General features: G+C 37.4%; 1 protein-coding gene across 7 annotated transcripts in view; it reads left to right on the forward strand.

Annotated features, from left to right (window-relative positions):
- Window positions 1-17,558, forward strand: part of NFIB (nuclear factor I B) — a 223,138-nt gene that overhangs the window by 157,757 nt on the left and 47,823 nt on the right. For all 7 annotated transcript variants that reach the window (XM_050943120.1, XM_050943119.1, XM_050943121.1 and 4 more), the window contains exons 7-8: window positions 13,257-13,388; window positions 16,767-16,951. In XM_050943120.1, coding sequence (XP_050799077.1) covers window positions 13,257-13,388; window positions 16,767-16,951 — 317 coding nt within the window. The remainder of the gene's footprint in view (window positions 1-13,256; window positions 13,389-16,766; window positions 16,952-17,558) is intronic.

Raw genomic sequence — 17,558 nt, forward strand, 5'->3', positions numbered from 1 at the left:
CCAAGTTCTGTAACGTATAAGCATGCATCATGAAGTGGGAGCGGAATACAAGGATTTACAGCTTGGTTAGGATGTGTACTGGCTGTGAAACTGTGAGGGGGAAACAAGTAAAAAAGTAAGATTTCACCAAACTACTACCAAACTCGTCATCCCACACTGCACTTGTTATCAATAAATCGTCAAAGCTTCTGCTTTTACAGTTACGGAACTTTCTGTATAAGCAAACTACTATTATCAACTACTTTCCTCACACTATTTCTGAAGAGACTTCGATATGATATTAAAGATGTTTGTATTTTCAAGAATATTCCAAAAGAGTGAAATGTAGGGAAATATAAGGGAGAACAGAAATAAGTAAGCTAAACCAAAACAAACAAACAAAAATCAAATCAAAGAGACTCTGGGTTGTTCAGAACAATAGCCAGTCATTTCATATTTAATTTTTTACGTTGAAAGCATTATTGTACGTGCCATTGTTCTAAACATAGCTCTTTCCTTGCCATCAGACAATTGCTCTAAAATGTAAATAGAGACTGTGGATTTGTTGTGCAAAAATATAGTCATTTTCTTTAACCAAAGTTAGATTTCAAAATTAGTTTCCTTTTTATATTTGATGAAGCCAGATTATAAACATTTATGAAAGAGCAAGCCTATCATTATTTCTCATTGTGCAATCATTGTGCTGTCTTGGTGGTTTACTTCAGTTGTCTTAGGAATGTTTGGGAATGCTAGAGAAATATGTCCTACCACAGGAGTGTGGGGAACGGATTCTGAAAAATTTCCTTTAAAAAAGGAAATGATTTCTTAATTATTTTTATGGACCCGACAGCTTTGTCTTCTTTTGAAAAAATACATACTGTACAGTTAACTATTGTAGGAAGATCATATAATTAGTGTTACATTTGCTTTGACATACAAAATATGAGGTACAGTACTCTTCATGTGATCTTTCCAAAACAAATACACCACTTTGAAATGCTGCATTAGATTTCCAAAATAATTGGGATGCAGTTGTGACTGCAAAGTTCTTTTCTAATATGAGGTCATCAGTCATAAGAAGCATAAGTTGTTATCCATTAAGAAGTAACATAGTCCAATGTATCAGACCCTGTATTGAAGTTAAGGAGTTCAAGGTTCTATTTCTGTTGTGTGACCTTGGGAAAGTCGCATAAGTGTTCTGTGCCTTGCTTTCCCCATCTATAAGATTATAATAATACTCACTTTCCTGTATGAAATATTAGAGATTTATGGATTAAGAATCCTTTACAAGACCTAACTATTTTTCATATTACCTTTTGAAATATAACCTTTAAGGTATGTGAAATACCAAGTCCATATTAGATATGAATTTTTGCAAATTACTACTCATCAATTGATTGTCTCTCATTGACTTTAGTGGACTTTGAATCAAGCCTAAGTGCACATATACCAATCAGAAATGTATATTTGTTTTAAAATAACATGGCTGCACACTGTAAAATCTAACAATTATTCATTTTCTGTCTGGCTAACCTTGATGAACTCTGAATGTCTGTTTGCGTTAAGACAAAACTCCAATTTTCTGTGATGCAGGAATAAAATTTCAGTGAAATTGATGCATAAATGCAATAGCAAATTTTTGTGAAATTCTTAACAAATAAAATTTTATGTGGAAAACTCCCCTTACATTGGGAAAAGAGAATTTTTAAAAACATGACAAGCAGGCTGTCACCCGTCGTTATACAGGGGAAGTGGCATGGCTTAAGAAGACCCCAGTTCATTTTTCTTTTTTTAAGATAAACAAAGAACTGGTGGAGAAACCCTTGATTCATTGTCTGGTAAGTAACTGAGTATTTCTTTTAAATGAAATCAGACAGGAATAACTTAAGAAGAGTACATTACATGTACATGTATGACTACATTTTGAAAGTAAAGTATATTAATAGAATAGCAAAAAAATCAATTAAAGTCATACTTTAAATCTATTTTTATCATAGTATTACAACATTGTTTAAAGTAAATATATATAACCTATATTTATAAATTATACATATCATAACTAAGCAATACAATTAGAGTTTTATGTGGAATTCTGCAGAAGTCAGATGTTCAAAAATACTGAAAGTCAATGTACAATGAAATAAATTTTAATTTTACAGTTTCTTCATCATGTTCACTCTCTCACACTTCACCCACATCCACCAACAGTCAAGAATCAAGATGCCAACATACCCTTAAAACAGAAACAGCTGGACTCTCTTCACCGGTTGACTGCCCAGCAGCTCTTGGATGCTCCTCTTCTCAGGCCCAGGCCCCCTTTGTTGGATATCTCTCTTCTGGACACTTGTCCCCTCTTGCTTTTTCCCCATCCACTGGACACTCCTTCCCCATTGGACCCCTTCCTGATGGCACTTTCCTTCTTGGGCCCTCTTCTCATGGACTATCTAAAATTGACATTTTAATTTCTGAAGTTAGGGAATTGAAAGAGGAAGTAATTAATGCTGTCCAGGAACTGAGAACTATAACAGATCACCTAGGTTGCTTGGTGGCCTATATTGGACAGAGTTCAAGAATACTTCCAACTCCTGGTGCACCTACAGAAGGATAAAGCATATGCTTTAGAAATACATAGTCTCCATCTGACAGATGCATTCATCTTATAAGGTTAAACTTGATGAATATATGTTAAATGTTTCTGTGTCTTCAGTTCAGTCTAAATTCCTAAAATCTTTGTATGTCAAGGAATGTTTTTATGCTGATTTATATCCTGCTAGTGAATTTTGTTTAGATCCAGTTTTGTATTTCCTTTTTAATAGCTCAAAGTGCTCTTTAATAAATGTATGTATTTCTTATGCATATATCTTGATTTTCTGTGTTACTTTTAAGTATATTGTGTGCAACAAAGTCAGACACTGACACTGAAAGAACACTATTCATTTCCTTAACCTCAACAGTCTTAAGGTAAGAAGTCCTTTTCATCATGAATAAGCTTTGAAATGTATTTTAAATCAAAGTTCTTAATTGCAATTGACCTTTCTGAGTGTGTTGGCAGCCATCATGCTGAAAACTGGCATCATGGTGATAATAGCACTGGCATAGAAGTTTTGTGCAAGAAACTATAAACCAGTTTCTGACCTACTTCTCTATGGGCTTAGAAAAGCAGAAATAGATAATGTTTAATATCCAACCAATATGCCTGATTTTTCAATATCAACATTCCTTGTATGGCATTTAATCCAGTATTAAAGTAATTTGGGATTTGATTTGCTTCAGGCTTCCTTAGTGTAAGTTTTATAAGGAATATCTCTTGTAAACGTAATTGCAGTTGCTGGCAGTAGGTTCAGCAATAGTTTAATTAGGGTGAAAAGTGTTTCTTACCTTTTGAGTTTTGATAGTTGGGCTCAGCAGGACAGGTTAAGCAATTCTCAAAGACTTGTTACTTTGAAAAGACAATTACAAATTAAAAGATAATGAATAGTATAAGAACATAGTGTCATATTAACATCAATGAGAGTTCCACATATTCATCAAGCACAGTATATGATCCATAGTCAGTTGAGAACATGCTATAGTTTATTTGTATGTTAACTTTAAACTCACCTGTGAGCAGAATAAAGTAATAGGGTTCACTCAGATGTGTCAAATTTTCAGCAGATGCAAATGGGTTTCACCAGGTAAGGGTGAAAGTCTAGTCCCACTGAAGTCAGTGGTACAACTCCCTGATCCTTTGAGATGTGGAATACCTTCAGCTTCTGTAAGAATTGGCATTCAGCCCCCTTTCCTCCTCCCCCGAAAAGTCTCATATTTTCCTGAATAGCATGTTCTTCTTACTTCATTAATGGTACACCTGTGGGAGGGGGAAGTATAGGCTCAGTCCAAATATATTTTATGCCTGACTTGGCTACTTTTTTTACATTTAGTAACCGAATCTGAGTTATACTTATTTGCACTTGACTTACTCCACAGAACAGATGACTTTCATTCTATGTGTAAGTGAGGAAATGGCCCTGTGATTGTGGGGAATATCCCTGATTTATACAGGTGGTGGAATTGGCTAGCGAAAGGATCTGAGTCCTCTCTCCAACTCTCTTCACCCGGTGGCCTGCTTGACCTCGAGGGCTTCCCTTCCACTCTCCAGTGTGGCAGAGTCCTCGTAACCCCGACAAGGCAGGGCCCAGGATCCCTGTGAGGCTTGACCCACTGTCTTGTTGTGGTCACTTAGGCAGGGGCTAGCCTGTCCCCACTCAGGGGTGCTCGCTCTGCACTGGCCATTTCCCTGACCCACTGATTATTACATATAGTTAAAAGTAAATACAATTGATTAAACAACAACTAATTAAAATTAAGGAAAAAATGGGAAATGTTAAAGGAACAAATAACCTCACTGCGTGGGCGTGGGGACACTACAACCAGTCGTCTCTGGACTGCAAGGAAAGTTAACAGTCTGTTCCTTACACATCCCAGGCCTCCTTCCCAGGCCCTGGCTGTGCTGCAGTGATATCAGGGGTCAGATACTTGCTCTGGTGGTAGCCACTCACCTCCAGGTGGCAGGACCCTTCTTCCCAGTGTTGGCCCTCACATTGGTGTTACAATCCCTCACCAAGTCTGGCCTGCAAGACCTCTTGTCTGGGAGCGTCTCCCTGCGCTGAGCCCTTGGTATCCAGGGTCCTCCCACACTCTTCCCATCTGCTCACCACACTTGGCTCCACACTGCTCCAGCCCCCAGCTCCAGGCTGCCTCTGGCTGCTGCTGCTCTGTCTCCAGCTCAGCTCTGCTCTCTGGTTTGCTCCTCCGGTCTCCCTAGCTCTGGCTGCTGCTGCTCTGCTCCCAGTTCAGCTCAGGCTGCTGCTCTCTCCTTAGCTCAGCCTGCTCTGGCGCAGGCAGCTCCAGCAGAGGACAGGACCCCAGGCTCCTTAGTCCCTCATTGGCCTGCTTGCCCTGTCAGTTGGGCTGCCCTAGAGCGTTGGCCCCTCCCCATTAACCCTGGGGACTGTCAGACTCAGGATCTTGATTTCTCATCTACCCTTCCCGTTTCTTTTGGTACTGGGAGAAGGCCAACCAAAATCCCCCACTAACTTTCAGTAAGGAGCCAACAATCTCCTTACATTTGTCGCTGTTTTCTAACCATCATGCTGTCAAATTGTAATTTTGTTCAGCCTAACTCTAATAATTTTATTTCATTGGCATTTCAAACCACTTCTCAGATTTTCCCATAAATCCTCCAATGTACCACATCTGTTAAATAATCCTAAACTGCTACAAATATGGATTATAATAATATTGAGTAAAAACCTTGAGATGTCTTGGCATGAATATTTCTAAATGAATAGCTTTCCCCCAAATTGTCTTATCTCAAAACTCATCTGTAATCTTGTTAAATTAGAAATCTTCCAGTGTCTTTCTGACTCTTACAGTTAAGGTTACAATATTGATTTTATTTTATAGGCCAAGTTCCTTGGATTCTTAGCACTAATAAGATGCTGTGGCCAAGAGCTTTTCCCTGGAGTCATGATGAATGTTAGTGATTTACCTATACCATTATTTAATAAATGACTAAAATATACTCAAAGTCCTGTACAATTTGTTTGGGTCTTTTAATTAGATTTTCCCACAGCCTCCCAGGATGCTTTTTATCATTGCCTGTCCATTGGAATAAAATCACTTAAAGGATGATTGATGGATGATGGAATAGACAAGTATGTTTCTGAAGAGTAAAGAAAAAAGAAAAAAATTGCTCTGTATATCTAGTCCCTCTTTCTATAAGATGCATTCTCATAATGTGAGGGGGTTTTATGTTTTAATAAGGTGTTTTAGGGTAGTTTGAGCTTCAGAGAGGTTTCAGCATACTGGCAGAACTGTTTTATAGAGAGATTTTTATGTAATGACAACATGATAAATATTTGTGGGCTTCGGTTTAGTATCCTATTTTTAAAAGTGAGATTAACATTACTGCTCTAAGGAATGATATAATAGTAAAATACTCTGTATGTAGAACAATGACTTTGTTTCCCACCTGACACCACCTTGTTCATGAGTCAAAATCATAAATTAAATTATAATGTGACAGTAAGTAATTCCACCCCATTAACATTAAGTTTGCTATTGCTTTCTGATGATAAAACAGAGTGCTAGTCTTCAGGAAGGGAGATTTGTAGGAAATAGATACAGAATTATCACACACTGTTCTTGCAGCAGTTTGCCATGCTTTCAAAGTAATCTTAGTGGGGAATAAATGTAAATGTAAACAAAAAGATTCTTTTTTTCAGTATGGCAGCTAATTACTTCAAGTCACATGACACCATCAAACAACTGTTATGGGATTCAGTACGTATGTCCTCTCATAGTCTTAAGGATTTTTAAAAGTAACTTTGGGATACATATATGATTTTATTCATATTATTCGTCCACACTTAAAATGAGAACAATTTCTTCCTTGTCTTCCTCTTCCTGTACAATAAACAACATTTGTTCTAATTCAACCAAATTAAAAAAAATAGATTTAAAAAATAATTTTAAAAGATGCTTACCCAAGTCTCTCGGTGCACTGACACATATTTAATAATACAATGAATTATACATTTCCAATGTTAGTGTACATATTTATGCAAAATGTCAGGAACTATACTGCATTACTTTACAGGTAAAAATTAGATTAAACTGTTGTAATCAGAGGATATTTAGGTCATTTTTTCTTTGTGATTGACCACCCACAATAGTAAAAATCCATCTGTACTTGTTCATACCATGGCATTTTGTGCTAGTTTGATGTATTGGGGAAATATGAGGGATTATAGATACAGCTTTAAACATACCGTTTATATGGGCACTGGAGCAAACCCTGTGTGCAGCAGCACTGAAATTCTCTGTAAAATATCACATTCTTTCAGTCCTTCCTTCATGCTCACCTCATTCAGATAAAATATTTTATTTTTACTTTCCCCCCTGCTTTTTGATTAATGGAGACATTGTCATGGTTGATAAGCCTCAAAATATACTGCCTGTCAGAGTAGGATTTTTGTAAAATGTTGATAACTGTATTTCCTTACAAGAGCAGATCTTCCAGGCAGGGCAGGGCAGGGATATATGGTGCAGAAGCTAAAAACCAAAGTACTGGTTTATTTGACAATCGCTTATACATACAAATATTGAAAGAAAAAAATATGGAGACTGGAAAGCACAACAGATTGATAATGAGATTCAGAACTATGGGACTTTGCACGTGACTGGGAAATGGAAGACTAATTTGTCTCTCCTATCTAAAAGATTCCCATTGGCTGCGATGGGCGTTAGATCAAGCCCAGTGTTTTTACATTATCTCCTTCTTTTTGGTATTTGAATACATTTCACCCTACAGAAATTTTTAAAAAAATGAAATTGATTAGAAAACATTTCTACAGGGTGAAATGTATTCAGTTACCAAAGAGAGGGAGATGATGTCAGAACACTGGGCTTGTCCCACAAGCCCATTTCAGCCAAGGCCCTCGCTTCTAATTTGATGAGAAGCATCTGGACTGAGAAAGTGGGTTAATTCCTTGATGGGAGAGTAATGAGTGTGTGCATATTAAAAATATGTTATCCTAGTCTACATTTAGTTATAAATGTGTTCATAGTTTCTATCTATGCTAAGATGGACAGAGAAGCAAAAATAGATCTGGCATCAATTTTTAAAATTTCAGCAGAGTAGCTCTGTTCAAACTTCCAGCCAGGCTGCTTTTCCAACACAAAGCAGTTCACAACCGTTGTGCAAAATTCATCTATCTTAACTTCATCTATAGACCTCCAAAATCCCCTTGGAAGATCATATGTTTGGCTGACACTCAAAAAGTTGCTACACCTATCCCAGCAAGGCATCAATTTATTTGGAGTTGTCTTAAAAAAAAAATAGCGAGAAAGAAGCCACTTTAATCTTTTATGTTTGAAGTGAACTTTTATACTCGTGAGATGCTATGGTAACAATTTTTTTGTGTTCTCAGCTTTATTCAAAATTGATATTCAGAATTTTTGAGCTCCTTCAAATCCAGTTTATGTAAGTAGGAGCTCAGCATTTCTGAAAATCAGGCTTGTAGTCATTTCACCCAACCTGTAAAGAAGCTGGGAGCCTGATTCTGCTCTCTTACACTGGTGTAAATCAGAAGTAATTCCACTGAACTCAATGGGTGTGATTCTTCATTGACTTACACTTTTTGTAGCCATTTACAGCTGTGCAAAGTGGATGTGAAACACGACCATTCTGATCTGGTAAGATTTTACACTCATTTTGCAGAGGTGTACTTGACTCAAGGTTCAAGCAGTGGAGAGTCAGGTCCAATGGAGTGTAGAAGGGATGTATTCTGAGATCACAATCCGATACCCGCAGTATCTCCTGCAAATGTCCCTTCCCCATAATCAACAGGGGGAGGAATCTTGAATGGGCTGCAAGGACTGTAAGATGGTGCCTGGAAAATAGGGTGGGGTGTGTGTGTATGTGTGTGGCGATGGTGGTGGTGATGTGGATGGGGAAATGTGAAGGTGCTCCTGTAGCAAGATTGGGAGGTGGGGCTGCCCACACTCCTTCAGGTTTGTTGTCTTTCCACATTTGGGAGTCAGAGACTGAGCTAGCCAGTTGACTCCTGTGCACCCCCGTCCTCTGTATTTAAACTCTCCTGAGATTTTCAAAAGTTCCTGGCTCCTGCTAGCTGCATGAAGTTTGCTGTTTTTTAAAATAATGCTATTGAGTTCATATCTTTCACTGTGAAGTACACAAACAATAATATGAAGATGTTCTTATCTGGATTTCTCAAGGCAATGCTAAAACTGAGTTCTAAACGTTTCTAATAGGTTGCTGTTCACAGGAGTGTACCTTGCAAAGAAAGATTAGCTAAATTAAGCTATGATATTAAGATATGAATAAGAAGTGTTAGAGAATAAATTAAATTAAATAGATTTAATGTTATTTATTCTCTATTTCTACTTAATCATCTCTTCACACTGCTGCACCACCAGCGTTATAGAAAAGTTAACATCTTGCTGAGCTGTATCTGAAAACTGAGCAAGTGTCCAAAGCAGACAGATGGATGTTTGAACTTGCCCCGGATCACCAATTGACTCCAGCAAAGTTCTATTAACAGGTGGCTCACCAATTGGTGGGCCATGTGACATTTATCCAGGGAGCTAGTTGGATGACAGGCTGCTTCAGATTGAGAGAGGGGGTCTTTGCTTTGATGAGGAAATTGCTGAAACTCATGTCTCATTAGTGTTTCCTAAGGTTCTTTGGAAGTGAACAACAGTTTAATTAAAGGCTGACGTAAACACGTTTCTGCACATTTTCCCTGCAGCATTTTATCACATTAGAATGGATCAAAATTGTTGCCTTGGGCTGACTTGAACAGATATACATCTGGAGCACCATTTGTGCAAGCTGCCGATGAGCGGGTTGCGTACGCAGGGCTTCACAGCAGCGCTCTTGTACCTTCCTTTGTACATGGAATTACCTTGTTGGGAGATGACTTGATCTAACTTTCTGTATTTTCATAAGCCTTTATCTCTTTCATGTGATGCTTTAAAATTTATAACATGCTTCAGCCTGGGCATGTATCTACTGTATCTCTGCAATAACATGAAGATATTATGCAAGAATAATTTAACCAGAATGTGAATTCTTAAAAGAATAATCATGTTACGTTAGAATTTTAAGAAAATTCTATGCAGGACACGGTCATGAGTTATTCTGATTAATGTCGATAGAACATTATGATAAACAGTAGCTTGATATAAATTGCTGATTTTGGTACTTTTTTCTCTGCATATGTGCTAAGTATTTTTCAAAGAATCAACGCAGTACAAATAAGTCAAACTGGAAAAATATTATATTTTCATTCTCAAAACTGCAATTTTATTTCAAGCATATGTCATGGAGCATTTGGAAGAAAATACAAATAGGCCAGTTTTTATATTCTCTTCCCATCACTTGGTTACCTAACTATCACTGTCTAGCTAAAGCTACAGGAACAAGAGAGTAACTCTTGGTTAACGTATATGTTTTAAAAGCAAAACAATATCAGTTATTTTTATTTTGTAAGTGTTGGAGTTATAATTAAAAATTACATGAATTCGTAAGATTGCCTTAGCTAATTCTGCTGCATTTAAAGGCCATGAACATTTGAAAAAACTAAGGGTAATAAAAAACTGCCCTTCCTAAGCTGTAATGATGTATTTTTTTTCCAAACTGGTAAACCTCTGAAGAAAATGAAACTCATGTGCTCTTAGCAGAGTTAGAAGCCTGTCCTTTTGGTCAAGGAGGAGACCACTGTAGTCTCTCTCTATAACTTATACAAACAGTTTTTGTTCTGGCTCTCCTGTAGGCTGCATCTGTTATCCCATGGTGAATAGACCATGAAAGCTCCATTATGATGTCAGTGCATACAAGGGGAGAATGAGGGGGGAAATGACCATCTGAATTACTTCACAATGCTAAGTACATTGTTTTAACAAAGAAAGTGCTACATGTATTTCAGCTATTTGATCTACACAGTTGTGAATGTGGCTTATGTCATCTTTCTAAAAGTACTTCACTGTAGTGTCATGTGTGGTAGGAATTTCTGCTTTAAAGTACAGAGTCTGTGTTTGGTTGGGTGATGGGAGTTCATATTGCAGCAAAAGATGTACAATATTGACTCCCAATAGCCTTCACCTTCATTCAGAGACAATAATCTCTTGTGGTAATAGTCTCATGGTTGTATTCAGTTTTGCTTGGTAATTTATGCTTCTCTATGAATTGAACTACAATTGTTTTAAAGGCAAAACACGAGGTTTTAATGTTCACCAATTTCCTTTTCTGTACATTTTCTTTCAAGTTAGGGATGCCACTTGGGGGTTAATGGAAACCCTGATTACATTGCATTTCATATAACATTCTTCTTTCAAACAATTTAAATATTTTGGTTAAAAAAAAAAAAGCTTTGTCTTGTTTAATGAAGTAACAGCTACAAACTAGATTAAATCTCTGTTGTGTTACAGAAACTAGATCTGCAGACATTTGCAGAATCTCTCAGCAGAACTTAGTTCATTCCTTCAAAAATTCGTTTGTTGAATGCAGTTTTACTTAACGTGAAAGATCTCCCCGCTTCCTACTCTGTGAGAGTGATCATCTCCTTCCTCATAGAAGTTTAGCTGCAATATTCAAAATAAAAATCAAATTCAATCCTTTGTATATTTTTGTGATATTATACATATGGTATAATAAACTAATTTTGTTGCCAAAAGATTCTTATCAAAGTGTTCAGTTATTGATATGTCTTGTGACAGCCAGTGATGGATGCAATGTGTTAGTCAAGGCTGCAGCTATAGGCCATTAGTGCACTTGTCTGTTTTTTCAGACAATAATGTTGGATTGTGTTTGCAGTGGTAGACTACACACTGGTGGAAGAGTCCCAGCCCAAAGCCAAATGTTTGGTTAATTTTGTCCAAAGGCTTTTGTAAAGATGTAACTGCTTTCCCTCTTCTGCAGTAGCACAAAGGTCTTTGTGCTTAGATGAAGCAAGTGTCTTAAGAAATGAATAAACTAGTGCAGTCATTTGATCAAAAAATGAAATAATCCTAAAATCATGAGCAAACGTGCAAGTTTTATTATAGGATTATAAAATCCCTATTCCAGACTCATTCACCACACTAGAAGCAATTTAAAAAAAAAAGTTTATGTAGTTTATCAGATAAATTATATAATCCAGACCTTAACCATTCGTTACTCTTGTCCTTGCTATAGGCTATTATAAGTAGAAAAATAAAATGTTTATTTTTCTTTCCCTTCAAATGGCACTTTGTTTATTTACATTTCTAAAATGACCAGAGGCACTTATGTCATTACTCAGATGCCTTTAACAATAATATAAATGTATAATAGATCAGTGTAAACAAAACCTACAGCAACTGTCATAATGTATAATAATACTGAATAACCATACAACACAGAAATAAAACAATGTCATCACTTTCCCTGTATACTCCCCTGGACAAAATTTGCTTCTTCAGCACCCTGCTTAAAAAAGATGAGCCTTGCGCTGTGCTCTGGAGGTCCTCAAATTCAGGCTATTTTGGACCAAAGCATATTACTAAAATAGGAGTCCTCAGAGAGAACATCCTGCCAGCAGCTTCCCCCTTTATGATCTTCACAGATCTCAGCTGTGGCAGAAGTCAGGAAGAGGGAATCAGACGCTCAGGTAGAAAGGTCCTAAGCATATGTAAGTTTTCTAGATCAACACCTTAAACTCCACCCAGATCATAAAGAACTGTCTGAACAAGCTCAAAGTGAGGCACTCTGTTTTACGGGGCTGTCCTGCCTTCAGCTTCCAAGTGCATTTAAGTTGTAGCACCAAATACAACACAATTCAGTAGTTTAGTCTGAAGGTGACAAAGGCATGAATGAAAATAGCATGGTCTGCATAGAAAAGAAAAGGCGGATGCATTATGGTCCCAAACCAGTATTTACGAATGAGCTGAACTTTAAGCAAATGAGTAGTGCCATAGAGTTCAAGCTGAATCCATACACCATGGTGATGTATATGCTATAAATATGTGCAATTAATAATTTAAATGGGGGAAAGGATTTAATTTCAGATTGAAGTACAATAATTAATGTTAATTAAGCTTTCAGACAAAATACAATGTGTTTACTGTTATAGTATCGTTTAGAATAGCATTTCTTCATTTTTCATGGCCATTGTGCTATCTCCATATTAGGAGAGATTTTTGTTGGGATGTAAACTGTCAGGGAGAGGAGGGAAGAGCCTACTCGAAAAACAGAAAATCTGAATATTGGTTCTTATGTATCCTGCATTTTTAGGAATGTCACTGTGCTTTTGGAAGGGAAAAGGATGGATTTCTGTGTTAAAAAATAGTAAATACTTTAAAATGGATTTTTTGTTTTGATTACTCTAAATTTGATTGCAGATTTCCAGTAAAAATTACAATAAAATTCCCATCAGCTGAGTGGATATGGTGTACTGTAGACTTGCAAAACATCTAGGGAACTGGTGAGGTCATGGATTTCTTTACTTTCTTGCTTGTCTGGTATGACGAGAATGCAATTTCTGTTCTGCAGGCCAAAGACCAGTGAACTGTTGTTCATGCCTATGCTGGAAACCAATCATTTTAAATCAGTCACAGTGAAGTAGGATAACTGAACAGGGACTTACAAAAGTAGCATAAACATAAATAGTATATGATTTACAAAATGCCATGTTGTGCAATGCAATAAGAGGCCTCTAGGTTAACATTCCTGTTTTCTTATATTTCCTTTGCAGATATGTCTTCTCCTACAATGAAGAAGCCTGAGAAGCCTTTGTTTAGTCCCACATCTCCTCAGGATTCTTCACCAAGACTGAGCACTTTCCCCCAGCATCACCATCCAGGAATCCCGGGAGTTGCACACAGTGGTGAGGGCATATGAAGGAGGAAGAAAACCCTCCATATTTATCTGGTTTCTGCTCCTTTCCCACCCTGTGATAATGATGCATTTGTTGAAGTCATTGTTACGGAGCTACTCCCACGTATATTACAAATGAAAAGGGAATTGAGTATGTTGCTGAGCTTGGGGTATCCTTGGAGGAATTTTCATTAAAGGCAGCCTTCAGAATGGCATGCAATGGTTAAGCTAAAACCAACCTGTGAATGAAAATATATGTAACCTAAAAGAAGAAACTCACAGGACAAAATAAGCCCTCCCTCCATTTTTTGCTAACTAGCATATTATATTCACATGCCTTAATAGGATTTCATGAAATGCCATACATAATGGAAGCCTCAAAATTAAAAAACAATATTGAACACCCGCATTGAAAAATGAATTAGATACTGATGCCTGTTTTGGGGTAGATGGATAGGTAGATAGAGTGAGCGAGCCACTATCTGTAAAACTTTTTTCACTATATACTTCTGTAGATCCACAGCGGAATTCCCTTTGACCTTAATGTGAGTTGCATGCATGAATTAAGGGGAAACTATGGCCCTTGAGCTGTAATGGCTTGTCAAGTATATAGTGTGGGCATTTCTAGCATGGTTTGTGTAGGACCCTCTATTCTTAACTCACTACATTAAGTTTTGGCACTGCAGGATTCTTTCATTGGTGGGTAGTCTAACATTATGTACTATATGATATTCCTTGAACACAATAGGGTGAAGTAAGGAGTGTTAAATCAGACTTGAATATTTTTCCTTTTATAGATTTAAAATTCAGTTATCCTCTCCAAAGTTATTCTTTCATGGTCGTTGTTCCCCCTCCCACTCATCTCAATGACTTCAAGTTCATATTTATTCAGTTTACAGTTGAAGAGATGTTATTTTTTTCTAACATCCAGCCCAGCAAACCCACTCTGGGATCTGAAGTCAATTTCAGCTCTTTCTGATTTGTGGAAGGATTCTATAATCGGAAATTAATTAATGATACTCTATATGATGTATGAGCCAGAAGAGACTCTCTTGTAGCTGAGTTGGTTCTGTAGGCCTAACAAGTGTAAAAAACTAGTAACTTATTTTTGTTATTGAAGTGAAAGAATATGACTCTGATTCTGGAGCAGATTTCTTGAGAGAGAAGCTGCCATAGTTATTTTTCTGACCATACCCATAGTTTAATCAAAACCTTATTTTTTTTAATATGTAACTTTTTAGATTAATATATTAAATGACAATATAAAATAACAACCAACATAGCAAATCTGTAAATTTACTACTTACTTTCCAACAGTCTTGATTTGAACAGGACTGCCCCAAATTTCTACTCTTAGTCCTGGAGTCCCTGGAACTGCAGTTTTTTCCTGACACCACAGCTGTGGAAGCTGCTAGCTACAGAGACTGCCTCTCAATCAGCTCTCATTTTTGCCTTCCCTCACTAGCTGCTCCACTGCAAACTTGTCTGCATCTCTTATTGTAGCAGAGCCTGTATAGAAGTTGTCAGAGACACTGGCTACCTTATTTGGCCCCATTCCACGCTCAATAGCTTCAATGGGAAATGAAGGAAATGGCCCTGGAGAGAAGAAACAGTAATGATCAACAGATGGAAAGGGGAGAAGGAAATAGGAGGAAACCAGCATAAGGGGAGAGGAGCATTGGAAGAATAGGAATGGGGGATACATTGGCCTGTGAAGACATCAGGTGGTGGAGCAGATCCATCAGCCGCTGTTCCCAAGGAGAAAGACAAAAGTCAGTGAGATCTAGAAACTGTTTAGGGGAGATCTGAAAGAGCATAGATCCCCCAGCATTCACATGCAACACTGGTAGTTGTGATTCTCAACTTATTTTGAGAACTGCATCTGGAAGTTATTTTCAAATGTTGACCCCTTTGCTATCATTCAGACTTAATTGCTTTTATAAATCTCCAGTACACAGAACAGACACACAATTGTTGGTGTGATTGTTTGTGTATAATATCACTAGGTAGATCTCAAACCTCGGTTCTGACTTCAGCTGAGAAATGAAAGATAATTAGAGTTAAGGCTGATAAGCCTAAGCCTAATTTTCAGATTTGGGCATTTAAATAGGACAGTCAAATACCAGATTTGGGCATCCTATGTAGCCAACCCCATATGAAAATTAGATACTATATCTCTGTGTGATGTGCTTTAGGACTTGTAAGCACCCACAACAACATCCTGCTGCCTTTTTTTTATATAATTCACTTTTATTAATCCCCAGCTCAAAAAGTTTAAAATAAAATGTATTTTTAAAAATTAAAAAGTAAAAGGGGGGGGAAGTGTAGAGCTAGTGGCAATGCAGTGCTGGTGCTGCTACAGTTTAGAATAAAACTTCATTGTACAGGGAGAGAGAGAGACACCTTAAGTACCAAAGTTGTAAGCACTTTATAAAATATCTTGGAAAGACACATCGGCCTTCCTAACTAAAATATAGGCATACCTCTTTTCTCCCATTTCCATCATAGTCAGACTTTTCCTTTTAATAAGGCACAAAATAATTGTCCTCTGGATGCGTAATAAAGAGTGGAATGTGATTTTTATATATTGTAATAATGTAACAATCTCCACTTCTGGCTTGACGCCTCGGCAGTAACAGGACATTCTGTACATTCCTTTCGTTGTGAAAACATTGCTGGTAGTTTAGACATTACTTGTAGTCTATAGATAGAGAAGGGTGTGTTTGTGGGGGATGGGGAGAAAGATAATGCAAAGAAAATATGTATAGGATAGATCCTTTTTTGTTTGCCAGAGATATTTTCATTAGGTGGAATGGTTTCCCAGGCCCTGAAGTTGAACATTCATTAGCATTTTCACAATGGTCAGCTAATTATTCAGGGCATTATTGCCTAGTAATTATTGCCCCAGTCCCCACATGAGACAGGTACAGTACAATGCAGTGAGGAATCACTGGCTGTCTCTGAGAACTCAGTGACTTTGTTCTTCTTTGTTGGTTTGCTGTGGAAAAAAATGTGGGTTTTACTTATTTACGTATTTGTTTGATTCATCTGGGCTCTTGAGATGAAGGCTTTATAACTGAAATATGTTTCCTGCTGGGAAAGCATTGTTGCATTTAAAGAAAAGTTAAATCTACTGATGATGTAATCCAGAAAAAAACTAAACAAAATATGGCATATATGGGTTTGAAATAACGGCACTTACCCATTCCCTGGGGCACTGCAGGGAAGGGGGACGGAATGAGAGGTTGAATTTAAGGATATTGTAGATAAGAATATCATGCCAATTCACGACTAACTTTTATTTTCTCTCTGTGATACACAGGTAAAAAGTTATGTAAGAAACATGACAAGATACTAAATAATTTTCATTTTATTTTATCTTCTGCAGTCATCTCAACCAGAACTCCACCCCCACCGTCGCCATTGCCATTTCCAGCACAAGCTATTCTCCCTCCTGCCCCGTCTAGCTACTTCTCTCCTCCAACGATCAGATATCCTCCCCATCTGAATCCTCAGGATACTCTGAAGAATTATGTACCTTCTTATGACCCGTCCAGTCCACAGACGAGCCAGGTACTGTAAAAATCCGAAAGAATTCCTATGAAGAATGTATACCCTCTTGAGTGTTTAGCGCTGATCATATCTCACTATTCCAGTTACCATAGCATGCTGGAATATTGAACATAAGCGATTCAGCAAGTATTTCAGTTAAACATGGTTGGATGACGAGGGTTGTTTGTTGGAGCAGATTAGTAATATCCACTCACTGTTGCTTTGTGGAGCATATGAGAGATACTTGTGCTGAATGATTCAGTAGCACAAACAGAACAGAGCCTAATCCCACAGTCCTCTTGCACACAGAACTCTTCTGTGGGAGTTCTGTGTGCAGCAGGGCTGCAGGATTGGTAGATAGCTCAAAGGAGTGTGACACTAGGAGAAGAATCACAGTAATTCACACCTCTGATTTAGGTGGTAAAACACAAATGAATTGCTTGCTTCAGGGAGGAGAAAGGAATGTGTTAATGTAAACACCATGCACACAAACTGAACATACAAGTATATTTATAGACAAACTATTAAGATAAACTCTGGCAAGGTAATACTTCCAAAGTTTCATAGATATTTAACAATTCTTTGCACAGATGTGAAAACGCTTCAGTAATGAGTGTCACATAGGACC

This window comes from Gopherus flavomarginatus, chromosome 3 (genome assembly GCF_025201925.1).
Source record: "Gopherus flavomarginatus isolate rGopFla2 chromosome 3, rGopFla2.mat.asm, whole genome shotgun sequence".
Taxonomy (NCBI): domain Eukaryota; kingdom Metazoa; phylum Chordata; order Testudines; family Testudinidae; genus Gopherus; species Gopherus flavomarginatus.